The following is a 27,597-nucleotide window of genomic DNA, read 5'->3' on the forward strand; positions in this document are numbered from 1 at the left end:
CTGTGATCAGATGGCACTTATCAGATTCACTTGATCTTAGAATACATGGCATCATAGGCTCAATCAAAATTAAAACATCTACATGGCATCAACACCAACACCTGCCAGGAAGCTTAAACTGGATCATGGTACTCCACTAAGTGACAATGATCCAAAGCACACACCAAAATCAACATAAAAATGGTTCACTGACCACAGAATCAAGGTTTTACCATGGCCATCCCAGTCTTCTGACCTGAATCCCATAAAACTTGTGCGGGTGAACCTATGAGGAGAGTACATACTTCTGGAACTTAGAATATGAAGCATCTGGAAAGTTCTGCACGTAGAAATGGTCTCAGATCTAGGAAAAGATTCAGAGCTGTAATTTTGCAGGGAAACTGCACAAAGTATTAAATGAAAGAGTGCCAATAATTGAGGCATACATATATTTAAAAAAAATTAAAGGTTAGGGTTACACTTCATTTTAAGGTGTCCGTGTTACATTATAATTATACATTTAAGTACTGAGTAATGATAATTAACTACATACAATTACTATAGGATTAAGGTTAGGATTAGGGTGTGGTTTAAGGTTAGTTGCATGTAATTATGCACAATTTATAGTAATTTACTATAGTAACTACATGTAACGTGTAACAAGGACTCTGTAAAATGTTACAGAGATTAGATTTTTGTGACCCAATGGGGAAACGGCAAACACATTTTTTCCATAGCCCGTTTTGTTCATAAATACGTATTATTGAAGGGCACTGTATACTGCAAATGTAATCCCATTTAAATCAGTGAGCAGATGATGCAGTGACACAATGCACACTTCCAATTATTTGAGCGATCTTGCGTAAGAAGTTATATAAGTTTATAAATGTATTACAGTAAGTATGTGTCCACTGCCAAGGAATAAATCTGTTTAATAGGCTACTATCCTAAATGCCAGAGATCAGAGGCGTGTCTGCAAAAAGTAGGGCATTTATCTTTAGTGTGGTCCAGGATTGGTTTCAATACAGGGTTAATGATTACTTAAAAAAAAAAAAAATGCAAACTTTGTTAGTTACACTTTATTTTGATGGTCCCCTTAAGACATTCTCTTGACTAGTAACATTGCACCTACAACTACCAGTCATTAAAGTATTATGACTAATTATCTGCTAACACTTTATTTTGATGGTTCCCAAAGGACATTATACGAACCCTAAGTAACTTTGCAAGTACATATCAACTTATTCTACAATTACCGTATTTGTATATAACCAAATAAACCATAGTTCTAAGAATACCACGTCATGTTACCATGTCCAAAAGCCATGGTATTAATATTATATCATTCCAAAAAGCATATCAATACTGCACCAGCATGCAGCACTTTTGCTAGTATAACACTTAACTTATATACACTAAAACAAAAATTAAGATATTATTTTTATTAAAATACTTCCTGTTTTGTAGCAACAGCAATGTACAAACAGCAATGCCAATATATCAACATAGCTTACATGACAAACAGTAGAGCCTAATTTAGAATAATGTTCAAAATCCTATTTATTGCTATACAGCATATTTTACATAAAATGTTTAAGATTATATTTTGCAAATGAAAAAAGTGTGTCCTGGTTTAATCCAGTTCCCACTGGACCTCAGTCAGACTAAAATCATTATCATACTAGAGTTAATGATTGACATCTGAGATGTCTATTGACTTTTATTTCAGATAAGTGAATGATTCAGCAAGAACTCAAGTAAAATTTCCTAATCCACAAACTCTTTAATTTTGAAACCCTTTTTAAGTGAGGTAAAAATGAGGTTAAAATACTTGTTTAACTATTAGACTTTTGATCAGTAAACTTATTAATAAAATAATCATCACTAGAATGCAGCATGCAGCAAATGACTAAAAATATCTGTAGGCCGATCTGTTATTTGTGATCTACTATTTCAATATTTTTTTCTGAATATGGATTATATCACATACCTAGCAGTGGAATCATTGAAATGAAATATGTGCTGAGTTTAATAGAAGAAAAAAATATTGCTTTGAACTAGTAGAAAAGTGAACACCAACCAGAATTGTAACATACTCTTATGTTGTGTTGTTTTTCTTACCCTGGTTGGCTATATGTGTCCAGTTAAAATAGCCTAAACCCATTTATTATCCTTTATCCATCCCAATTTTTGTTTTTAAGTACCCCTACAATATGCAAGGCTTAAAGATGGGGAGAACAGGAATGCTTGTAAAAACTCAAAAACAGCGACTTGGTTTTAGAATAAAATATGTTTTGGTTTGTTTTTGAATTAAAATTCTTAAAATGAGGGTGGAGAGAAAGGGCTGTGAAATGGGAGTTATTATTATAAACAATTTTTATAAAATAAATGCACATTAAAAACTGATGAGCACATAGAAATGTGTCAAATCTATTACATTCTTTTTCTGTTTATGGAGAGATAAGTCTGTCTGGGGAAATTATATCACAACAAATAAAATCCAAAACTACAAGATTTTAAATAAATGGTAAAATGGTGGGTATATTCTAAAGGATTTTAATTTGCCTGGTATAATGTGTTCTAAATTTTTGCATAAAGAAGAGAGAAGGTTTAAAACAAAACATCTGGAGGCGCTCTTACCACAGGTTATAAAGAAATCATCTTGTGAAATACCCCATACCGCCACCTACTTTTCGTGGAAAGAACATGCCCAAATATAAAGTTACCCTGGCAACCAAAAACGCAACAAGGGAAAGGTCTCCTCGAACCGGCTCATCCTAACGGGTTTACTCTTTCTGATCCATTTGCAGGTTTAGAGAGCGCTGAATTGAATTGAATTGAATTGATCTAATTCGCTATTTACCGTTGGAGCAGCATGTCCAAATCTGCAACATCAGCACACAGTAAGACACATATAGATTCATACATGGGTGATGCATGAATGGGCAAGCAGATTTCTCTAGGCTATATCTGTAATATAATTCTAATATAATGTAACTACATTGGCATGTCTTTAATCTAATGAGAAAAAAAAAAAAATACATCAGGCCATATTTGGTTAGATGCGTTAAAGCTGTTTGAATGTGTTTGTTTGTGTGTGTGTGTGTGTGTGTGTGTGTGTGTGTGGTCCTGGACCAAATGTCCCCACATTTATAGTACTGTAAAAATGCAGTTTTTTGTGATGGTTTGAGTGTCTTCAAGGGATAGGTCACCCCAAAATGAAAATGCTGGAATCATTTACTCACCCTCAAGTTGTTCCAAACCTGTTTGAATTTCTTTCTTCTGCTGAACACAAAAGAAGATATTTTGAAGAATATGGCTAACCAAACAGTTGATGGGCCCCATTATGAAGAAAATACTATGGAAGTCAAGTCATTGGGGCCCATCAACTGTGGTTATCCATATTCTTCAAAATATCTTCTTTTGTGTTCAGCAGAAGAAAGAAATTCATACAGGTTTGGAACAACTTGAGGGTGAGTAAATGATGCCAGAGTTTTAATTTTTGGGTGAACTGTCCCTTAAGCTGTCTTCAGTGCACCCGGCTGCGAGTTGGGCATTATTACAACATATCAAGTAGGCTATTCAAGTGGGAAAATTAAAACAAAAATGTTCAGTCATTATATTTTACATTTATTTGTATAATTATTTCCATCATTTGTTTATGCATGGTATCTAATAAAAAAGTACATCTTAATTGGGCCATTCAGGCCTACTCTGAATTTGTAAATATGGTTTCTAGCTCTACTTAAAGGCTGCAATATAGGTACTGTATTGGTCTACGACCTATTTGCTCTGTATAAAACCCATTATATCAATGAAATATCCTTGTAAGTATGGATGTGTGTGTATGTTTGTTTAATTTAGAAAGCAGCGATGATGTGAATCCTTTCAAAATCCCTGAACACAATGATCTTTTCCAGATGAGGAACAAAGAAAAAACTCAGAGGATGCTGGTTTGTATCATTTAATACATTGAATTTTAGCTGATACCCTTTAAAGAATAAAGCCAGCACTAAAACGACATCAGGGTTGTATTACAAAAACAGCCCAACTTACAGCTAACAAAAATATGTTCTACTAACATTCCCATTCTGTTATGACAAACATCCAGTTTAAAAAACAAACAAACAAACAAACAAACAAACAAACAAACAAAAAAACAAAAAATCTTGGTTATATGAATGTTAGAGGGACATTGCATTTTATAATTTTTATAATTTTGCAAACATTTTGGGAACGTCACTTTAGAATGTTCGAATGTTTAGAAACGAGAGCTAAAAAAAAAAAAAAAAAAAAAAAAAGTTCCACGAACAATGTAAAACGTTTTTGTGTTACTGTTTTGAGAACATTAAAGACCAGATAACTTTGAACAAACATTCCATTAATGTTACTGGAAGAATGTTTGTTATCAACTTTGAGAAAACCTTGCCAGAACTTTAACCAAGGTTCTGTCAAGACCACTATCGTCAAATACGATTGACATTTAGCATACAGTTAGGATTGGTGGTATGGTTCTATTCTGGGCAAGAACTCCCTGCATGGATAAGAGCAGGGAGAGCAGCAAAATCCCCCCTCAGGGTAAACAGATATCATTAATGTCAATATTTTAATGTACAACATAATTCGAGAATTTAGTCTGATTCAAAGGGGAATCTGAATGGCAAATTCTCACTGGGGCGAGAGGAGGAGGGAATTGGCTCCTGAGAAACGCGATATCTGTTGATAATACTGAAGGAGCTTAAATATGGATGCTATGATAGGCGTCGTATTCCTATAGGTAGACGTGGATCAGCTGAGAGTCCGCTGATGCGAGCTTGACTAACGTGACCTGCCAGAACTGACATTACGCTTGATTTATGAGAACATTCCCTTGGGGGTAAAAAGCTTTAAGAAGGAAGGAAAATAGTTTAAGGACATGAGATGTAAGGCATATCATGTTTTAGTTGTTAGCACTTGCTTTAAGTCTGAAGCTGTGTGCTAGAATTTGAAATTGTGCACTCTTGTCATGGCAGGAGCACCAAAGTAAGTTGGATTTACCTGTCCATGAGAAGATGACATTTGCAGCCAGAACTAGGGCAAGACAAGCCAGACTGAGCAAGGAACTGAAAGAAGGGGAGAGTAACACACCAGTCACACACACTCATGGACAGCTCCAAATTACACCCGCATGGAGGGCATCTATCAAAGGTGAGCCACGCCATACCACACCACGTCTGCATCAAACTTGTAAACCCACAGCAAGTAAAAAGTTTAGTCTAAAAATGTAAGCCTACTGTTGTAAGCCAACTAAATGTAAATGTAAGCCTACTAAAAAAAGCCTACTGTTGTTATTCTCATTTTCTAAGACCTCAAAATTGATAAAGGAAGCATGAATGAATATATCGCTAAGAGACGAGAGCTGTTCTTACTTGAGGTAAGATGATATTTGTTTTTCTAGTTCTCAGCACTAGCCAGGTAGACATTTGCTCACTGCATTTGCTTTCCGACGGGCTTTTCTTTATTCAACCTCTGTGTTTGGTTCTGTTCTTCTGTGTCTGATTGTTTTCGTACACATGTTCTCTGTTACTTTTTTTTTAGTATTCTCTGGCAGTAAAGAAAGAAGAGATTCAGCTTCTAGAGCAAATGGCTGCAGAAGAAGAGGGAAAATTGACAAGAGCTGAGAAGTTCTTGGAAGACGATGCCATTTTGTTTGAAGAATTTCTGAAAGAAAATGACAAGAATTCTGTGGAAGCTATCAAAACGTACCAGTCATACTAACTTGCACTTCTAAAATATTATAAACAAACAGAAGTACTATCATTACAGTCCTGTTGTTATCTTGAATTATAATGCTTGAAGTAAGAAACTCAATGTTTAAAAAATAATAAATTGGCATATCAAATGATTTCTTTTTTACATGGGCATGCATTAACACAGCAGAATACGTGGCCTAAATCTTATGACTAAAACCATTAAATACTGTTCAGTGCTGAGCAGGAGACCAAGATGAAGCTGGAGAAAGTAGCTGAGATCAAGAAGACTACTTCCAAAATGGTGGCAATCAAGAGGTATAAACAATTTGTATGGTTAGATGCTTTCCAAAATATTTCATCTTGTTTCTTTATCTTTTTTTCTCTGCTTATCCTTTTATTTTAGTGACATCTCTAAGTATGAAGACATCCTGAAGGAGTATAAAAAGTATAAAGAGTTTCTGCTGATGCTGTCACCCCCAGAGTGGCAAGAGAAACAGAGATCCAAAAGCAGGCACTCTACTGACTCCACCAATACTGAGAGTGATGGAAAGCAGACAGAAAAAGTCAAGAAGAACAGAGAGAGAAAGACGGTCCCTCCAGACAGCAAGCGTACGCTGGCAACTTTACAAGCTTTCAAAATGATGTTTGTTTAAAATAAGAGTGCAAAGTACAAATTCCCTGAACACGGTTTTAATTATTGACTGCCTGGTTTTCTTTAAAACAAATTTACTCAAACACATATAGGTGAAGAAAGACGAGTGGCTCATGGTTTTTCATCCTCTCGGGAGGCCAGGGCTTCATCTAGACAAAGTGTGAAGTCCAGCCGTCAGAGCAGCAAAATGTATGTACAAACCATAGCTTTGAGTGTAAAAAAAGCCTTGTGTGTTTGCATGACTCATTAATAATGCTTTGTTTTCACTTTAGATCTGCACCTGGGACTGACAGTTCGGATTGTGAGGTTAATATCCACTAACATCTATCTATAAATTACAGAAACGTCTGTCTGTGTGTCTGTATGTCTGTATGTCTGTTATTTGCATATCTCTCGAACCGTTAGTCCGATGGATTTCAAACTTGACAGGTGTCTTGCTACGGGCACGAGTAAGTGCAGTGCCAAGCTTGACGTTGTTTGGATTAGAAATGCAAAAGATATCGGTAAATATATCGGTAAAAGAAGCACTTAGAAGGTTGTGGTTTAAAAAAAAACATTCTGACATAAACACTCTGTCAGCTACACTGTTTACTTCTGAATATTATATTTTATTCACGGCCATCATTTGTAGTAACCTATTCATAAACTGTTTGCTCAAGCGTAGCATTTTTTCGGAGTTCACTGTGTAGCCTGCTCCCTGAATCGTCAAGTTCACTGTGTAGCCTGCTCCCTGAATCGCCACGCTTATTCATTTGTGGATGTTAACTGAATCTGTAAGTCACCTACGCTGTTTACTTCTCTATATTATATCTATCTATTGGAAATTACAGGAATGTCTTTCTGTCTGTGTGTGTGTGTGTGTGTGTGTGTGTGTGTGTGTGTGTGTGTGTGTGTGTGTGTGTGTGTGTGTGTTATTTGCATATCTCTCGAGTAAGTGCAGTGCCAAGTTTGACGTTGTTTGGATTAGAAATGCAAAAGATATTGTTAAATATATATCGATAAAAGAAGCACACACTGGCTTTTGCCGCTCTAGCCGCTGGCCACTCCCCCTCTCACACTGCACACTGAGTGAGCGCAGCGCAGGACCAGAGGCCACTCCCCCTCTCACACTGACACTGAGAGTGAGCACAGCACAGGACACTCCCCCTCTCACAATGACACTGAGTGAGCACAGCTGGCCACTCCCCGTCTCACACTGCACACTGAGTGAGCACAGCTGGCCACTCCCCCTCTCACACTGACACTGAGTCAGCACAGCTGGCCACTCCCCCTCTCAGAATGACACTGAGGGAGCACAGCTGGCCACTCCCCCTCTCACACTGACACTGAGTGAGCACAGCTGGCCACTCCCCCTCTCACACTGCACACTGAGTGAGCACAGCTGGCCACTCCCCCTCTCACACTGACACTGAAGGCTTGTTCGACTTGAACCGGCGCTGCACAGACCGATCGGTTTATGACATCAAAGTAGCGCGAGAGTAATTCAAAAGCATTAGGAGCCGTCTACTTTCTATTCGCTCTCGCGGTACTTTGATGCCATTCACCGATCGGTCTGTGCAGCGCCGGTTCAAGTCGAACAAGCCTTGTGTGAGCACAGCGCAGGACCAGAGGCCACTCCCCCTCTCACACTGTCACTGAGTGAGCACAGCTGGCCGCTCCCCCTCTCACACTGTCACTGAGTGAGCACAGCTGGCCACTTCCCCCTCACACTGCACACTGAGTGAGCACAGCTGGCCACTCCCCCTCTCACACTGCACACTGAGTGAGCACAGCTGGCCACTCCCCCTCTCACACTGCACACTGAGTGAGCACAGCTGGCCACTCCCCCTCTCACACTGTCACTGAGTGAGCACAGCTGGCCACTCCCCCTCTCACACTGCACACTGAGTGAGCACAGCTGGCCACTCCCCCTCTCACACTGCACACTGAGTGAGCACAGCTGGCCACTCCCCCTCTCACACTGTCATTGAGTGAGCACAGCTGGCCGCTCCCCCTCTCACACTGCACACTGAGTGAGCACAGCTGGCCACTCCCCCTCTCACACTGCACACTGAGTGAGCACAGCTGGCCACTCCCCCTCTCACACTGCACACTGAGTGAGCACAGCTGGCCACTCCCCCTCTCACACTGTCATTGAGTGAGCACAGCTGGCCGCTCCCCCTCTCACACTGCACACTGAGTGAGCACAGCTGGCCGCTCCCCCTCTCACACTGCACACTGAGTGAGCACAGCGCTGGCCACTCCCCCTCTCACACTGCACACTGAGTGAGCACAGCTGGCCGCTCCCCCTCTCACACTGCACACTGAGTGAGCACAGCTGGCCACTCCCCCTCTCACACTGTCACTGAGTGAGCACAGCTGGCCACTCCCCCTCTCACACTGCACACTGAGTGAGCACAGCTGGCCACTCCCCCTCTCACACTGTCACTGAGTGAGCACAGCTGGCCGCTCCCCCTCTCACACTGCACACTGAGTGAGCACAGCTGGCCACTCCCCCTCTCACACTGTCACTGAGTGAGCACAGCTGGCCACTCGCCCTCTCACACTGCACACTGAGTGAGCACAGCTGGCCACTCCCCCTCTCACACTGCACACTGAGTGAGCACAGCTGGCCACTCCCCCTCTCACACTGTCATTGAGTGAGCACAGCTGGCCGCTCCCCCTCTCACACTGCACACTGAGTGAGCAAAGCTGGCCACTCCCCCTCTCACACTGTCACTGAGTGAGCACAGCTGGCCACTCCCCCTCTCACACTGCACACTGAGTGAGCACAGTTGGCCACTCCCCCTCTCACACTGCACACTGAGTGAGCACAGCTGGCCACTCCCCCTCTCACACTGTCATTGAGTGAGCACAGCTGGCCACTCCCCCTCTCACACTGCACACTGAGTGAGCACAGCTGGCCACTCCCCGTCTCACACTGTCATTGAGTGAGCACAGCTGGCCGCTCCCCCTCTCACACTGCACACTGAGTGAGCACAGCTGACCACTCCCCCTCTCACACTGCACACCAAGCGTGCCGCACAAGCCCTGAAAAGTGAAGCCAAAACGTCTCGATCGCCCCCCGGTGACTGGTCCTAGTATAGGTCATAAGCCCCGCCTCCCCGTGTTATTCAACGGGACGCGAGACCAACTAAACAATTAAATTACACTTGAAATATCTTTTTTCCAAAGGTGGTTTCTTTCATTTGCTGTCGTTTTTATCACGCTGATGTAAGTTCAAGTGTCTGTTTCAAAAATAAGTTGGTTTTTAGTTAGTTACGTGAAGCGGGGGTGTAACGTCATGATTGACAGCTGTGATTGACAGGTTCTCTGAGCGAAGTAGTCACTGAAGCACCAACGGACATTTTTTTCGGGATCTTCGGAGGACTGAGGAGATTGTATTTACTTTATTTTAACAAGCCTCTTGTCGTACTGCAATCAATTTTTTAAAAAGTGTGCAGAATGCACTTTCCCTGCGAGAGTGAGGGCGGAGCGTTGATTTCGCGGCTTTACTTCCTGCTCACTACTGCGCAGGTCTGGTCCCGAAATCGCTACTGCGCAGACTCAAGTTCCAATATGTCAGCGCCATATCGGGACTCTGGCGGCTTCAGTTCTCATCAATGGAAGAGAGCGAAGGGGCGTCGTCCATCTTTTTTTACAGTCTATGCTGCACACTGAGTGAGCACAGCTGGCCACTCCCCCTCTCACACTGACACTGAGTGAGCACAGCTGGCCACTCCCCCTCTCACACTGTCACTGAGTGAGCACAGCTGGCCACTCCCCCTCTCACACTGCACACTGAGTGAGCACAGCGCTGGCCACTCCCCCTCTCACACTGTCATTGAGTGAGCACAGCTGGCCGCTCCCCCTCTCACACTGCACACTGAGTGAGCACAGCGCTGGCCACTCCCCCTCTCACACTGCACACTGAGTGAGCACAGCGCTGGCCACTCCCCCTCTCACACTGTCACTGAGTGAGCACAGCTGGCCACTCCCCCTCTCACACTGCACACTGAGTGAGCACAGCGCTGGCCACTCCCCCTCTCACACTGTCACTGAGTGAGCACAGCTGGCCGCTCCCCCTCTCACACTGCACACTGAGTGAGCACAGCGCTGGCCACTCCCCCTCTCACACTGCACACTGAGTGAGCACAGCGCTGGCCACTCCCCCTCTCACACTACACACTGAGTGAGCACAGCGCTGGCCACTCCCCCTCTCACACTGCACACTGAGTGAGCACAGCGCTGGCCACTCCCCCTCTCACACTGCACACTGAGTGAGCACAGCCCAGGACCAGAGACAGAGAGGGTCGAAGAAAGCAGCGGAGCTTAAGTAGCGTTTTCTCGGAGTTCACTGTGTAGCCTGCTCCCTGATTCGTGTAGTTCAATTTTCCACATTTATTGTATGTCATTATGTCAGTATCAGTATTTGCTTTCTACCATGCACAAATAAAAATGTGACTGAACTTGTGCTGTGTAATTGTAACAATGAGCACTCAAATACACCAAACCAACAATTACTAAAAACACACACAAAAACTGATTTTGCACGGGCATTTTGCACTAGTTCTTTTGAATTAAGCTGCCAAATCATTGTTCATTTACATTTTTCAAATTTTATATTTATAGTACTTATGTACTTAACAGATTTATGTTTTATGCCTAAACCTACAACCTGAAAATTAAGGGGTCAGGGGTTTGGCTGGATAGCATGGTTCTGTTTGCCTTTGCCAAGAGATTCTGTAACTATACCGTCTGGCAGCAAAATGGAATTTTCTCCATTGATGGCTATTCAGGCAACAAATATAGGCTGTATATGTTGCTATTTGCTAATATTTAATTATAGTATAACAGATGTTTTTTCAGTGCCCGGTTCATTTATTTAGGGCTTATCATATAAATGTGTGAAATGAACTTAAATAATATAGGTCAATGATATAACGTTAATAAAAAATACATGCAATTGACATGTACTATAACTTGAATATTATATAAAGAGAATGTTGAAGAAAGAAAGGCTCATCGAAAGAATGAAATTCTTGAAAAGATAAATTACAATATTTTATTTATACAACAATATTTTAACAAATCACTGTTTGTTTCACGCTTATTGATATTTGAAAAACCTTTTGTCCGCAAAAAAATAAATAAAATAAATAAATATCACAGACACTTGAGTGTGTGTCAAGTTCAGCAAGTCTTTTAAAATATCAAGGCAAGGTTAGTTCAGGTTGAAAAATGTCATGTTTTGTGACTCCAAAAAATGTAATGATATTTATGAACATGAATATTGAAGATATTGGTGAAATATTGGTGAAATTAGATATTGGTGAAACATTGATTACATTTTTAGAGTCATTAAAATTTTCTTAATGTTTCCTCTGCTTAAATGTTCTCTTTTCTCACAAAGAGTGCATTTCTAAGAACTTTTTTTTACTGTCAAAACTCATTTGTCATTGATTAATATATTTTTTTCCTGGCTACAACCACTGACATCACAGCTGAGGTTACATCCACCGCTAGAAAAGGACTGAGCTGTGTGTATTTTTGTGGTGCCATCAACCTATCAATGTTGTCCCGAGTGATTAGTCACATGGCATTTACAGTTCAGGTGATTGGCTCAAAACAGTTGACCTGAGCGGCCATGAAAAAATATGGCAGATTTCAAATCACGTTCTTTCGGGGGGCTCCTGTACCATTAAAGCAACTACCAATGAGATGAATGGGAATGTAGCAGATTCCTCCTTAACCTCCTTGTTTTAAATTACCACTTTATTGCCTCCATTAGGAGGACCCAGAAATCTTCTTCAAAGATCCTCAGGATCTGTTGAATCTGATGACTGAGCTGGAAGAGCAGAACCTTTCTCTGATCCAGAACACTAGAGAGACAGAAGAGACTTTGGAGGAGTTCAGACAGAATGCTGAACTGACTCGCAAAAACATGTGTGTACCTATGTGCCTTAGAATTGCACCAATATGTTTTTTATTTATTTAGTTATACCAGTAGATAAATGTATATATTTGTTTGTGCATATGCAGGGAGTCTGAGTCAAAGCAGCTAAAAGAGCAGATTGATTTCATGAGTGACACCATTCAAAAGGAGAGAGAGAGAACAGCAGAGCTTGAACTGAAAGCCAAACACTTCAGCTTTGGACAGTACAAACCAGAGGACCAGGTATGCATTTTTTGTTGTTGTTGTGGGTTTCATATTTGTCTTCTGTTGTGCTACTTTGTAATTTTCTTTGTAAGCTTCCTTGACAAACAGACTGCCCGTTGATTAAAACAATTAATCATCTTTTCTGGGCTGACATAAAATACAGTATCTTCCGGTTTGAATTCTTAAAATTGCATATGAATATACTGTATATTTTCACTTCCAAATTTAGTGCATCCAGTTCCTGAATAATAAATAAAAAATTGGCCAGTCTTCTCATTAACAGTGTAATGTACTCAGTGACATTTCATCCTTGTTGAGCTTCAATTAATGCATATTTGCCTTTAAGAAATGCAGTGCTAAATCTTAAATATTTAATTAATCTCACACATTAACATGTTAACTTTGGCAGCCCTACTGTCTTTACACACATACACATGCAGGAATTCTTGTTAATTAATTTAAGGTAAGGTAAGGTAATTTAATTTCAATATACAGAAAAAAACTTGATTTAACAATGACACAAAGTAGTGTTTTATATATTAATAAAATATTTATTAAAATCACATGAGTTAGGGAAAATATGGCTGGATTGTAAAATCTTTCAGACACTAATTTTAGGTGTTTGATAACTCCTAAAGTTTTAAGTTGAAAACTGGCCTCCCTACCTTTAAACTCAGCTGTGTTCCCCAATGCTGGCTATGTAGTTTTCGGAGCGGCTAGCAATAGCAAGTTAGCTTTGAAAGCATGAGATCCCACCCTATCTTCAGGGCGCTCTCCATAGCCACGCATTCTTCAAAACACATGAATGCACTTGTGACTTTGTGAAACAGACTGTCTAAATCAACGCTAGAAAGCCTGTTTCATCATTAAAATGCATTTTCACATTCATCTTGACTGAGGGGGCAGGATAGTTCGGGTGAGGGGGGCCTCAAATATGGAACACAACTTTATGGCTGTGCTGTGGATGTTCTCACAGTTTCAGAGTAAAACATATTTATTTCATATACAATTTAACAAAAAAAAACAAAACACAAGTAATACTCCAGAAGTTCAGAGCCTGGGAAAAAGCTAAACAAAACAGATCGTCCAAGGTAGCAAAACACATGAACAAAACCGTAACAGTGACAAGACCATGAACACGGGGAACACGGGAAACTCAGGGACGGCCGTGACAGAACAGGCAAGGCCTCGGGTGTCTGACATAGAAGTGTGCATCGTTAGAAGCACCAAAGATGGGGGAAGAAACAACAGACTTGGGACCATCAGGCTAGGGACTGCAGTGCTGGGTCCACTGAACTTGGGACCACCGGTACTGGGTGGTCTAGGCTAGGGAGTGCAGAGGAATGGATTCCGAGAATAGCTCCAAGACTGAAGGGAGGTGGGATCCATCACCCTTAAGGGGGTCGCACACCGGACGTGCAGCTCAGCGCCGCGCCGCGCCACGTCTAGGACAACTCTCACCTGAAAATCCGATAACATCAGCAATTTTCTGTAAATAAATATTCAACTAAATGTATATTGCAGCACAGGGTGAAGTCCTTATATACATTAACTACGATTTGAGACACATAAATGTAAATTTAATATAAAACTATGTAAATGGCGCTCTGTGGCGCGGCAGGATTTTGAACACGGTCCTGAGCCGTTGCTGGGCGCCGCGGACAGACGCCGAAAGGCGCCGCCGGTGTGTGTACTCTCATAGAGAATAATGTGTTCGAATTTAAAAGACGTGGCGCTGAGCTGCGTGTCCGGTGTGCGACCCCCTTTACTGTGAAGGGGGATCCCGAATCCTTTTGATTAAAAGCAACAAGGGCACTGTCAGGATAATGAACTTGATGGACCAGATCCAAAAACTCACTATGGTCCATGAGGGAAAGATAGATTCAAACTTAAATTGTAATCAGTTGAGATTAATAAGATTTTACTTGAAGAATGTGGATTTCAGATGATTTCAAATGGTAAACTAAAAAACACATAAACAACTAGCAATTATAGGCATTCAAGATGTCATCTTTACAGATTTACAACAATCATTTAAAAATGAAGGAAGGTTCTGTAAAATCCTAAAATATGCCATACATCCAACTACAAGACAGCAGTAGAAGCAATATCACACTGTTCGTGCTGTTCATCTTGAGTCGAAGATATTAAAGATTTGATGTCTAGAATGTTTTTTCTTTTAAATTCTGATAAGACACAAGTATTGTGTAGCTCATTGCTTCTAAAAATCTTTGCATTGATAAATCATTGGACACTGAAGACTTAAGAATACTTGTACCCTGCCCTCAGGACAAGACTCTTGACACACTGAGCCATAAGGTGAAAGAGGTGTATCACTGCTGTGTGGGGGAAACGGAGGCAAACCTAAACACTTTGCAGATGCTGACAGCCATTGAGGAAAAATTGGGGCAGCTTCTGGAAAATGCTGAAACGATTCCAAAAGACCAAATGAGTATAGCTGAACGTGCCAAAGAGAAAGAGAGGAGATTGAGGTGACCATACACTGTAAAAAAAACTTGTTGTTGAGTTGTACTATTTCAATACTATTTTAGTTTTTGTACTTCAATATTTCATGTTCAATTCAATGTTACTTGCCGTTTCTTTCTAATAGTGAAATTTTCTAGTCATTTTTGAGTGAGAATTGTTTTTGCACCAATGTTTTGTCAGTGTACATATACATTAAACCAGCAACAAAATAATCTGTATCTAGTTCGTTTCTAAACTTATTTTACCCTTTAGACTGCGTGATGAGAAGATACATTTGCAGATTAAACAACAGGAGGAAAGACAGAAAAAAGCCTTGGAAAGATTGCAGAATGAGATAAAAAAAATGGTAAGAAAAGAAAACAAGTTTTACTGCAACAAATGCTTAATTTACCTTTTGGCTCTAGTCATAGAAGTATATCACAATTGTTTATCACTATTAAAGGGGTCATATTTATTTTCCCACAATTGTGACCATTTCTCACCCTCCTATAAGAAAAGCAGTTTTTAAAAAAAAAAAAACACTCCAGCTGCAGGTTATAGTCATGTACAAATTTGCAACTCCCTCATCATTCAAAAATCAAGTCAAGATTTACACATTTCAATTAATTGTAAAATTCTATCAAATTGATTTGAATAATCCTTACATATTTTTCATATTATAAATTAAGAATTTTAAATGAGTAAAAAAAACTAGAGCTTAATCCAGGGATTAAAGTGAAAAAAATTCTTCTGACTGAAATTTTTTTTAGGCCAAGTCATATTCCTTTAACTTTTTAAATAGTCGAGACCAATAGCGTTTTAAGGGGAGACGTTTTAAACCGCTTTAATATTGCCAGTAGGCGCAATAAGTAATATATATTTATTAGAGGAAAAGTACTTGTGTGTGTTAACAAATTTTGTGTAAACGTGTTATAATTTGCCTATATATATATATATATATATATATATATATATATATAGGCAAATTTGTTATAATTTGCCTATATATAAAAATTTGTTATAATTTGCCTATATATATATATATATATATATATAGGCAAATTATAACAAATTTTTAACACACACAAGTACTTTTCCCCTTTACTTAACATAAATTGTAAGAATGTGACTAATAGTAAAGACTAGTACTAATAAATAAACATTAGGCCTATGCTAAAGCTATTAAATAGCAGTCCCAAACTAGTTTTTGTTAATACAATGTTGGTATGAGCCACTACAGTCATTTAAAAATATTAAAAATAACACAAAGAAAAATAGTGGCATTTTGGGGTTAATATGGAAACGACAGTTACCATGGTGACACAATATTAACAATAACTGTTAATGAAACATGGAAACTGCTCCTGGTGAATAGAATGAAAATCATACCTGCATTTATTTTATTTCGTGTAATTTACAACGTAACGGCGTTATGCTCGTAGTTTCTTTTGCACTTGATCAGTGAGGCGATACAGCGCGCGCCGCCGCATTTGCGCGTGCAATTGAGTGTGCGCTACGAGAACAGGATAACGGCTGACAGGACAAGACAGTCCGTTTTTCTGAGGTGAAAAACTAATTCAGCGTACACTTATGTCACTGCCTGGTAGTTCCTATTGTGCTGGGTTTTCTGAAGTAACGTTAGTCATGATTCGCCTCTCATAAAGCCTTGTTTATACTCGACGCAGCCGCAAGAGCGCGAGTCACCGCAGATCGCGCGCGCACCTTTCCAGACGGACGAGGCGTTTATACTTGACGCGCTCGCCGTTGTACTATTCTTTGAAACGACAGGGGGCGACTATTGGGTAATTGTCCTCTAAACCATCAGGAGTCAGCGGTGAGAAGAAGAAAGCTATACACACGTGACAGTTTATTTTAGTACACCACCACCAATACCACACTACAAAAAGAATTGTGTAAACCCTGAGATTATTACTCGTGACAATAAAAACAAATATATGGAAATGAGAATGTGTAAACAATATAACTAAATTAACAATCTCTTACATATTTTCTAATTTCACTAAACATTTCATTAAGTTTTGTGAACATTTTTATTAAACATGGACCTTTATGTTCATTAAAAATACTTATTATGCTATTGTATGCTCATTTTTTAAATGTAAGGAACTCATTTAGATGTGCAAACTGGGTGCCCGTGTGGTGAGAAGTTCGAGCTCGGCCAGATTCGGCTCGAAGTCGTTCATCTTCGGATCAAGGCTTTAAGCCTTGTTTATACTCGACGCAGCCGCAAGATCGCGAGGCGCGCGCGGCAAAAATGACGTCATTGCGGAGTGGGCGGTCTCGCGCGTTGGGTTCGCAAGACCCAATTTCGCCTGGCGGTGTGCACGGCACTTTTTGTAACATCGCGCGCGGCGCCGCATCCGAAGATGAACGACTTTGAGCCGAATCTGGCCGAGCTCGAACTTCTCACCACACCGGCTACACATAGGCACCCAGTTTGCACGTATAAATGAGTTGCTTACATTTAAAAAATGAACATACAATAGCATAAAAAGTATTTTTAATGAACAAAGGTCCATGTTTAATAAATATGTTCACGAAACTTGAAATGTAATGTTTAGTGAAATTAGAAAATATGTAAGAGATCGTTAGTTTAGTTATGTTTTATACACATTCTAATATCCATATATTTTGTTTTATTGTCACGAGTAATAATCTCTGGGTTTACTGGGTTTTACACGATTCTTTTTGTAGTGTGGTATTGGTGGTGAAAATAAACATTGTCACGTGTGTATGCTTTCTTCTTCTCACTGCTGATTCCTGGTGGTTTAGAGGACAAATACTCGAGTCGCCCCCTATCGTTTCAAAGAATAGTACAACGGTGAGCGCGTCAAGTATAAACGCCTCGTCCGTTTGCGGAGGTGCGCGCGCAGTCTGCGGAGACTCGCGCTGCGGAGCCAGGCGAAAGTATAAACAAGGCTTAACATGCTCTAAACACGCGCGCAGAGTGGAATAGGAGGAGCGGGGGCGCGGGGAGCAAGGATTACAGCGCAAATTTGAACTATATCGATATATGCGATATGGTCTAATTCCATATCGCATTTCAAAAATATATCGATATATCGCCCTACCTGCATTATAAGTGTGTCCATGGTAACTGAAATATCTACCTCAGCGCTCAGTTGTAGCCTGACATGCACTTTCCGTGAGCTGTAATTGAAAACCCGGAGTGGATCATGAGCGGAGTGATTACAGAGTGCTTAGTGTAGAGAGAGGAACGTGCTTTTGCTCCACTCCAGGCTTTGATCACATCCCCCTCAGCAGGGTGAATATACACTTCGTCTTTCCTATTCAAACTAAAATTAAGACATTTATTACACTATTTGAGAAATGAAAGCCTATTTACGGCCTTAAAATTATGAAAAGTGAATTTAAGACTTTAAGGACAGACTGGAACCCTGCAATTGACGGAAATCCGTCATAAACTTGCTGCAATTAACGGAAATCCGTCGTAGCGACGGAGAACTTTAATCCCTGTTAATCAAATATTTTGTAGAAATCTTAATGGAACAAGGGAATAGACATAAAAAAAAAAGGCCAAAAATGTTTTTGTCACATAGAGCAAACATCTCCTCACTATCCGCTAGCTGCCTGTCCCCTGAACACATTGTAAAAACACCTCTGTAGACAGCACAGGCTCCACAAAAGGCAACAAAAACAAACTGGGCTAACCCGCACCACGAATCATAACAAACTGTTCCAGCCAATAACTGACAAGAAGGTTTTGGGGGTGGGATTAGGGGGGTTAGTGCGCGGATGAGGAGGAGGGAGGGTCTAGCTAGCCTCCGTTTTTTTTGACAATACTTTAAACGTCAACAAGAAGTGACGTCACCCAACATCACTTAGAGCACCTACAAAATATTTGATTAAGTTCGTTTTTTTTACTCATTTGAAATTCTTAATTCATAATATGAATAATATGTAAGGATTATTTCATTCAATTTTATGGAATTTTACTATTAATTCAAATGTATAAATCTTGAAAAAAGGCTTAATTTTTTTTGTAAAGCCTCCAGTACATTGTGACAGGATCACAAAACAATCTTAACTTTTTGTTTGGTGTTTAGGAATAATAGTATCTATCCCGCATTGTCTATTTCCTCACTGTAACAGTGTGGGTCAAGTTTCTGATTAACCAATTGACATCCCTGACATGTAACCTGTGTGATGTCACAAAGTCAGTGTAAGCAATGCAGAATGAGTGACTATTTTAATATTTGTCACAATTTCTTCACTGAAAAAAAAAAAATAATAAAATAAAAAAAATAATCTTTTATCTCATGATATGACCTTTAAATGACTGATATTGCTTTTTAAACAAGTGAGAGTGAGAACATGCTTTCTCTATTCTTTTAGTCTGTTAAGAAGCTGATGCCACGCTCTCAGCCCACTGTCCGCAAACGTCAGCCAAACAAAAGCACTGAAACCACGGACCGGGAAAAAGAAGAGTTCCTGTATTTCTTTAGTTAAATCACAAGTACGCAGATAATCGAATTTGCATCACATTTACATACAAGTAACTGTAGATAGTAGATAGCATCAAGTATATAGATGTTTCCTTGTTTTTACAAAGGTTTAAATTTTGAAGTTTGAAAGGACATGAATATAAATGTATGAATCATAAACATGCAAAAGCTTTTGAGAACAAAGAATATGAAATTGACATTTACAGACACAAACTAGTGAAAATGTTTATTTAAATGTAAAATTTTATTAACCTGTTTTGAAGTAAACCATAGCTAATAAATACATTTCAATTGCATCATTTTATAAAAAGTAGATTTTTCTTTTTTTCTTTGTTTTTTTACAAACATGGAACATAAGTGTATCTGAACTTTACAAAGCCATACAAAAATAGGCATCAAAACAACTTTGTTCCATAATGGTCAACCAGGAAAATAAGTTAAGGTCAAATTAGACTGACTTGATTAAATACATAAACAGTTAAAGATTTCATAGAGTATTTATTCTGGTTAAGAGATGGATCAATGATGTTCACTGCCATGTGTCTTGTGTGTGCTCACAAGTCACCAGATCTAAAAACTAAATATTGGAAAAAAACAAGCATTTATCAAGTCACATGATCAAAATAAAAAAAACTAAATGTGCTTTGTTTTTGGTCAAATTAGCTTTTTGTATGGAGCACAATACTATTCTGATATCCTGTTTTAAACATGAATGAAGGGATTTGCTTATTAAACTACACAATGATAAAACCAGTAGAGGCACTGAGAAAATGTACAAGATCATCTAAGAAAGAGAGAGACGGCCCGTCATATGGTCCTTGAGTAGCACCTCCTGTTTCTACTATCACTCCAAATCTTGTAGGTTGATGGTGCTACCAGTGAACTGGGAGTTATCAGATCCATTTTCATCTTCGGCCATGACTGTGGGTTCCTACAAATGAGAATATTTAGATCAGTTTGTATGTCTAGAATTTCCCAAACAGGGTCATTTTATGGCACACAATCACGTAATGGAATGAAATCATTGTTTGTTTGTTTTTTATCTGAACTGATCCTAAATAAACCCACAAGACTCATTTGTCACAAAAAAAAAAAAAGTTGTCACAAATAATCTTTTTTTTTGCTTCGTCATTATGGTTATAAATGTGTTTTCATTGTAGTTTATGCGCATATCTTCTTATCGGATAAAAAAAAAATCTCAATTGAGCAGTTTTTTAGAACTTTCCATGCAGCATTGTTTTTATGCAATATCCCAAAATGCAAAATGCAAAAAAAAAAAAAAAAAAAAAAAATAGATTGATGGGAACATGGCTAATGAGAGCCGGTGACTTTTAGCAAAACGCACGGAGCATGTGGTGTTTCTTGTTCATCTCTGATATGCATTTCATGCACCATTGGCATACATAAACAATCTTTGCCCTACACAAGGTTTATTTTTAGCAGCAAGGAAACAGCAATGTCAATGACATCCGCTAATGTCATTCATAAACTAGTAGGCAATTTGCAGTTGGAACAGATTTTTTTTCCTCCCACTTCAAATTACTGTCTTATCTGAAGGCAAATAATGCTGAAAATAAATCTTTAAATAAAAAACTACAACTACACTACAACAAATAAAAAAGAGAATACAAATGATGCAATGAATATGAGGCTTAATAGTTGTATGAACCTGTAGGATGTTGACAGGCAGATCCACAGTGAGCTGAGAGTGCGAACATGAGGTCTGTGAACTCAACTGGAAAGCCAAGTCTCCATCAGCAGCAGGGTCATCCTATAACAAACACACTCAAATCAATGTACTGAACAGAAGTGAGAATGCTTCCAAATTCTTTCCCATGATCTCACCTGCAGCAGCTGAATCTGCACAAACTGTGCGCCTGTCACCGGATCCCGGATGGGTAGTTCACCATTTCCTGTAGCAGCTCCTTCTCCAAAATGAGCGCTTGAATTAGTCGACAGAGCAGAGCTGGTGCCCTTTGATCCTTTAGTCTTTCTTTGTCCGTTCTCTGAGGCACATGTGGAAGAGCCTGGGCCTTTCTGTTTCCTCCTCTTGGCGAGCTGAATGGCCCTGTAGTCTGTGCGTGCTGATCCACTGCTCTCCTAATGGCAGAACAAAAGAACACTGTACAGTCAGACATTTGAGTTAACTTGCTTAAAAATGACTGAAAAAGGAACATTTAACAAAATAAAAGAGGCTTTCGCACCATGTAGTTCTAGGAACTAGCCACCAGGGTGGTTCCTCGAGAACTAATGGTTCCCCTAGCAACATTTTCCTGGTTGCATTCGCACCACCAGTAGGAACTCTGAAGTGACGTAAGCATTGTGTTGTTGTGACTTATTTTGCCGGCGCTGAGAACGCCAGAGCCTGAGCGCACAGTGCTCGCATTCTCCGTTCATTAGTTTACGATCTGTCTAACAGTCCTGTCTAATACGTTATTAGATAGAATTGTTATACATAGAAAGTAGACAGTATATGAAAAGGTATTAGCATATGCAGTGTGGTTGATGTCTAGTGTTGCTAGCTGAGCAGAAATACATAATCATGTTTGGCTTGGTCCCCTCAAAGTTGCGTTGGATTTTCCCCTTAGCGTGAGGGTTAAGAGGTCCATCTATCATTGTTTTCCAGGCTATAATCTGTGAGTTTACACAGCTTTTTCTTTTTTAAATGGTGGGTGCCGGTGTTTCGCGAGCGTTCGGTCAATCCGCGTCACTGGTAGTTCCTATAGTGCTGGTTTAGACCCTACTCTTAAGTAGGAGCTAAATTAGCTCCTCCAAAAGGAGTTCCTAGAACTAAAACCGTTCCTAGTTCCTGCGGTGTGAAAAGGTTCCTCCGGTGCGAAAGCCCCTAAAGGAAGCTTAAATTCTATTTTATGGCTAACAATTTCAGAAATTTCAAGATTAACATGTGCTCTCGCTTTCCAACTAACCATAACAGGGCAGGGGGTGACCGAAGGCAATTCTGTTGTTTTCTGCCCACTGTAGGATCCACTGTGGCTGGGGAACACAAACTGACACATCCCCTTACTGCCATCTGACTGAGCCATGACCTCCACTCTGCTTAACAAGGGCCCACCGACTGTCTCACTGCCTGCCAGTCCAGCCTTGTTCTGCGGACAAAGTAACTCCGCTACAGGAGTTGCCGCGAGAGCCATGGAGGAGGAGAGAGAAGGAACAAGAGATGAACTGAGTGCTGAAGGAAGAGCTGAAGTCAGTGACGAAAGAGACGGAGTGAGCGATGAAGAGAGTGATGGCGTGAGAGTAGATGGGGATTCTACAGTCAAAGGATTGCAGGAATTCAGAGGGTGGAGTTGTTCTGAAGATGCAGTACTCTGAATTGCCAGAGCAGTTAGTGTTCCCAGCTCTTCTGGGTTGACTGTTTGCACATCATCCAAATGCAATGTGGCATGGGGCAAAACCCCTCCACCTCCTCCAGCACCCAATCCCGTCTCCAATACATGGACGCCCATACCTTGCCCAGCTGCTAAAATGAGAGGATCCACAGTTTTTGCCCCGTTAAGAGCCGATCCGACTGATGCCGGATCTATTGTGAGGATTCCGGCGTTAACCAAAGGCATGTCCATGGAGAAGGATCCTGCCCCAGAGCTGCTTTCACTCCCTATAGAGACAGCAGTGGTCCCAGGACATGCAGGAATGCTGGAGAAGAGAGATGATAGGTCCAGACTGCTGAGTTCTGCTCCTGCAGGTCCCGAGGGGGCACTAACAGCCTGTGAAATACTTGTCAGTTCACTGCTGGGAGTTAAAGTGGATGTGTCATCCAACTGACTCAACACATCTGCAGGAAGAACGGAACATTATGTTGATACACAGAGGTCATGGTTACACAATCAATTTAAACAATCAGGTTTTTAAGATATCTTTTTGATGAGCCTAAGGTCGAGCCAGCCATTAACAATGAATACCAAACATATCTTTGGCTAATTTTGGTTTCAGTAGTGCTGGGTGGTATTGACTTAAAACCTGTATTACTGTATTTAACATGCTGACGGTTTATATGGCTGAAATATCAATATATTTTAAATATCAAACTGCCAATTGATTTTGCATTTCATGTTTTCTTTTACAACAAAATAGAAAATTTAGTCACTGTAACAGTTATCATAAATAGTGGTAAAATAATGAAGCTTAGAGTCCTAAATCCTTCTAATGATACAAAGTTGTCAAGATTAGATAAGAATCCTATGGTAATAGTGTGAGGTGAATGTAAACAAAATCTTGTGCTGCCAGCAATCATTGTGGCTAAAGTGGTTAAAGGAGTTAGTTGTCTGGGTTATTAAATGTTGTTTTATAAAGTCATAACCCTGAAGTTGCTTGTCGGTGTACCTGGGCTGAGGTTGTGGTGTTTAAGCATGTGTGTCTTGAGGCTGCTGCGTGATGAGAAGTGTTTGGTGCAACCAGCAACAGGACAGCGACTCCTCAGACTGACTCCATCCTGCTTGTGCTTCTTAGAATGGATGTAGAGACTACTGCGAGCTGAAAACTTCGCATTACAACCTGCATATTTAAATACAAATAATAACAATTACAAAATTAAATCTGAAATAGTAGTATTAAAAGAAAAGTGTCAGACATTTCACATGAAAAATTATGGAGAATCTAAAAAATCTAAAAAACATCCATGACTAAAAAAAAACGTACAATACAAAATCAACCGCTGCTGATAAACGAATGCTATTCGAGCCCTGTACTGTTTGAGGCTTGTAGCTGTTAAAGTGACCATAAAAACAAAATTGATTGTTTATATTTATGGAATATTGCTGTATTTATTACACATTAATTTTTTTTTATTTCATGTGCCCTTTTAATCTTCAAACAAAGTAACTTCTCCTCCCTCTTGTGATGACAATTCTTCTCTGATAATGTGTTTACTTGCGCAGGGGCGGAATACATGCATTAGGAAATGACAATGATTCAATCAATTCCCAATAGACGAAATCATGTCCTGCCCTACTTTTTTGTAATATATATATATATATATATATATATATATATACAGTGAGGAAAATAAGTATTTGAACACCCTGCTATTTTGCAAGTTCTCCCACTTAGAAATCATGGAGGGGTCTGAAATTGTCATCGTAGGTGCATGTCCACTGTGAGAGACATAATCTAAAAAAAAAATCCAGAAATCACAATGTATGATTTTTTAACTATTTATTTGTATGATACAGCTGCAAATAAGTATTTGAACACCTGAGAAAATCAATGTTAATATTTGGTACAGTAGCCTTTGTTTGCAATTACAGAGGTCAAACGTTTCCTGTAGTTTTTCACCAGGTTTGCACACACTGCAGGAGGGATTTTGGCCCACTCCTCCACATAGATCTTCTCTAGATCAGTCAGGTTTCTGGGCGGTCGCTGAGAAACATGGAGTTTGAGCTCCCTCCAAAGATTCTCTATTGGGTTTAGGTCTGGAGACTGGCTAGGCCACGCCAGAACCTTGATATGCTTCTTACAGAGCCACTCCTTGGTTATCCTGGCTGTGTGCTTTGGGTCATTGTCATGTTGGAAGACCCAGCCTCGACCCATCTTCAATGCTCTAACTGAGGGAAGGAGGTTGTTCCCCAAAATCTCGCAATACATGGCCCCGGTCATCCTCTCCTTAATACAGTGCAGTCGCCCTGTCCCATGTGCAGAAAAACACCCCCAAAGCATGATGCTACCACCCCCATGCTTCACAGTAGGGATGGTGTTCTTGGGATGGTACTCATCATTCTTCTTCCTCCAAACACGTTTAGTGGAATTATGACCAAAAAGTTCTATTTTGGTCTCATCTGACCACATGACTTTCTCCCATGACTCCTCTGGATCATCCAAATGGTCATTGGCAAACTTAAGACGGGCCTTGACATGTGCTGGTTTAAGCAGGGGAACCTTCCGTGCCATGCATGATTTCAGACGATGACGTCTTAGTGTATTACCAACACTAACCTTGGAAACGGTGGTCCCAGCTCTTTTCAGGTCATTGACCAGCTCCTCCCGTGTAGTTCTGGGCTGATTTCTCACCTTTCTTAGGATCATTGAGCCCCCACGAGGTGAGATCTTGCATGGAGCCCCAGTCCGAGGGAGATTGACAGTCATATTTAGCTTCTTCCATTTTCTAATGATTGCTCCAACAGTGGACCTTTTTTCACCAAGCTGCTTGGCAATTTCCCCATAGCCCTTTCCAGCCTTGTGGAGGTGTACAATTTTGTCTCTAGTGTCTTTGGACAGCTCTTTGGTCTTGGCCATGTTAGTAGTTGGATTCTTACTGATTGTACGGGGTGGACAGGTGTCTTTATGCAGCTAACGACCTCAAACAGGTGCATCTAATTTAGGATAATAAATGGAGTGGAGGTGGACATTTTAAAGGCAGACTAACAGGTCTTTGAGGGTCAGAATTCTAGCTGATAGACAGGTGTTCAAATACTTATTTGCAGCTGTATCATACAAATAAATAGTTAAAAAATCATATATTGTGATTTCTGGATTTTTTTTTTTAGATTATGTCTCTCACAGTGGACATGCACCTACGATGACAATTTCAGACCCCTCCATGATTTCTAAGTGGGAGAACTTGCAAAATAACAGGGTGTTCAAATACTTATTTTCCTCACTGTATATATATATATATATATATATAAGGGGTGTGAATTGTCACTGGTCTCTCGATTACAAGAACTTCTGCACAAGCAGTCAGATCTGTGAACTCCCTTTTTATTTCATCTGCTCCAATTAAGTACACTTCCTGAATGTAGTCAAACAAAACTTAAGTCTGAACACAGCAGACGACAGGAGCATTTAAAGACTAATAAACACTGGTAATTCCGATTAATGGTGCAGCCCTAGAATCATTAATTCAAACGATTAGTTCACGAAACACCGCCGTGTGTTGCTAAAAGATGCACACCTGTCCTGTGGCTTTGTTTGGAACTATTTTCGTTGGTGAAATAGAGCAAAAACAGGCAATATTGTCTAAAATTTAAGTCAATTAATATCAATTTCTTGTTTATTGAACTGTTGTATAAAATCAATATCACATTTGTACTCATGCAGTTATTTGGAGAAAAAAAACGGCACTCTTCGTGTGATATTGATTAACTATATTAAATTATATAAATATAAAAGACCTACAGAGGTATTTTTGCCATTTATCTTGAATACTGACCTTCAACAGGACATTCAAATGGCTTGGTACCCAGGTGTGTGATACTGTGGCCCTTCAGGTGCTCGGCCCGTGTAAAGGATTTCCCGCAGCCTTCCTCTGGACATGCAAAACGTCTGTCATCATCGTGCTTCCTGCAGATGAAGATCAACACCTAATGAATCACTGGGAATCTTGAGACTGACTTTCAACAACATGTTGATGCTGCTTTTAAACAATACATATTTTGAAATTATAAAATTCCATTGACTTGAAATAGTATGGCTTCTATCTTAAACCTGCATGCAGTCCACTGGAGTGGACAGATCCATTCAGTGTTACGTTACCTAAATTGTATTTAGATGTTATCCAAAATGTGGTGGACACTGGTGCACTAAAGGGTATTTAAGTTTTAGCATATTAAAGGATTTAATTTGGATTATTTTTAAGACCATTTACTATTTATTAAAATATGATGATGAAACTTTTATAGATATAATAGGGATAGCCTGAAATGGTTTTGGAGGGCCGAAACAGACACTGAACCCAGTCAAAACGTGCCATCGGAGAAGCGCTAATTAAAAGTCTATTTTGTGCGCACAACGTGGATAAGCTACAACAAACATGTCAACTGTGTGGAGACTAGCTCTGGATTGACTAAATTAATTTCTATATGGTAATGATATGGTTTCTTAAATATAAAATCTTTTAGTCTTTTAGCTGTTTTCTGATGATGCATGAAGAAAACTTTGTGCTGCGCCTGCCATCCAATAATCGCAAAAAGCTTTGTTACTTTAATATGAAGCAAAGTCTCAACTTTAAAATTCTTTAAATTTATTATTAAATTGAAACAATAAACGTTGTTTTGGCAATGTTAGTGTGACATCACTGTATTGCCTCAGTTCCAAGTGGCAGCACAGATGAAGTGCACGTGAACTGATCGTCTCATCTCCGCTTTACTAGTTACAGCATGAAAAAAAACATGGGGGTACATCAGAAGG

At 39.8% G+C, this 27,597-nt stretch overlaps 2 protein-coding genes across 2 annotated transcripts in view; one reads left to right on the forward strand and one right to left on the reverse strand.

Moving 5' to 3' along the window:
- Positions 1-82: 82 nt before the first annotated feature.
- Positions 83-20,539, forward strand: cfap100 (cilia and flagella associated protein 100; the record flags this gene model as incomplete). The annotated part of the gene is made up of 14 exons (XM_081380512.1): positions 83-128; positions 3,844-3,932; positions 4,992-5,166; positions 5,325-5,392; positions 5,557-5,720; positions 5,946-6,026; positions 6,115-6,320; positions 6,456-6,552; positions 6,636-6,669; positions 12,134-12,288; positions 12,385-12,520; positions 14,792-14,994; positions 15,242-15,335; positions 19,346-20,539. The coding sequence occupies 14 exons, from the start codon at positions 83-85 to the stop codon at positions 19,457-19,459; spliced, it is 1,662 nt and encodes a 553-aa protein (XP_081236638.1). The 3' UTR covers positions 19,460-20,539.
- Positions 19,897-27,597, reverse strand: part of LOC308699360 (zinc finger protein ZXDC) — an 11,221-nt gene continuing 3,520 nt past the window's right edge. Inside the window, exons 4-9 of the mRNA XM_081380110.1 lie at positions 26,621-26,751; positions 23,797-23,967; positions 22,383-23,248; positions 21,301-21,555; positions 21,125-21,226; positions 19,897-20,386 (exon numbers count right to left, since the gene is read on the reverse strand). Of these exons, the coding sequence (XP_081236236.1) occupies positions 20,300-20,386; positions 21,125-21,226; positions 21,301-21,555; positions 22,383-23,248; positions 23,797-23,967; positions 26,621-26,751 (1,612 nt within the window). The 3' untranslated portion in view covers positions 19,897-20,299. The remainder of the gene's footprint in view (positions 20,387-21,124; positions 21,227-21,300; positions 21,556-22,382; positions 23,249-23,796; positions 23,968-26,620; positions 26,752-27,597) is intronic.

The sequence above is a fragment of the Scardinius erythrophthalmus genome, assembly GCF_964197995.2.
Source record: "Scardinius erythrophthalmus genome assembly, chromosome: 12".
Taxonomy (NCBI): Eukaryota; Metazoa; Chordata; class Actinopteri; order Cypriniformes; family Leuciscidae; genus Scardinius; species Scardinius erythrophthalmus.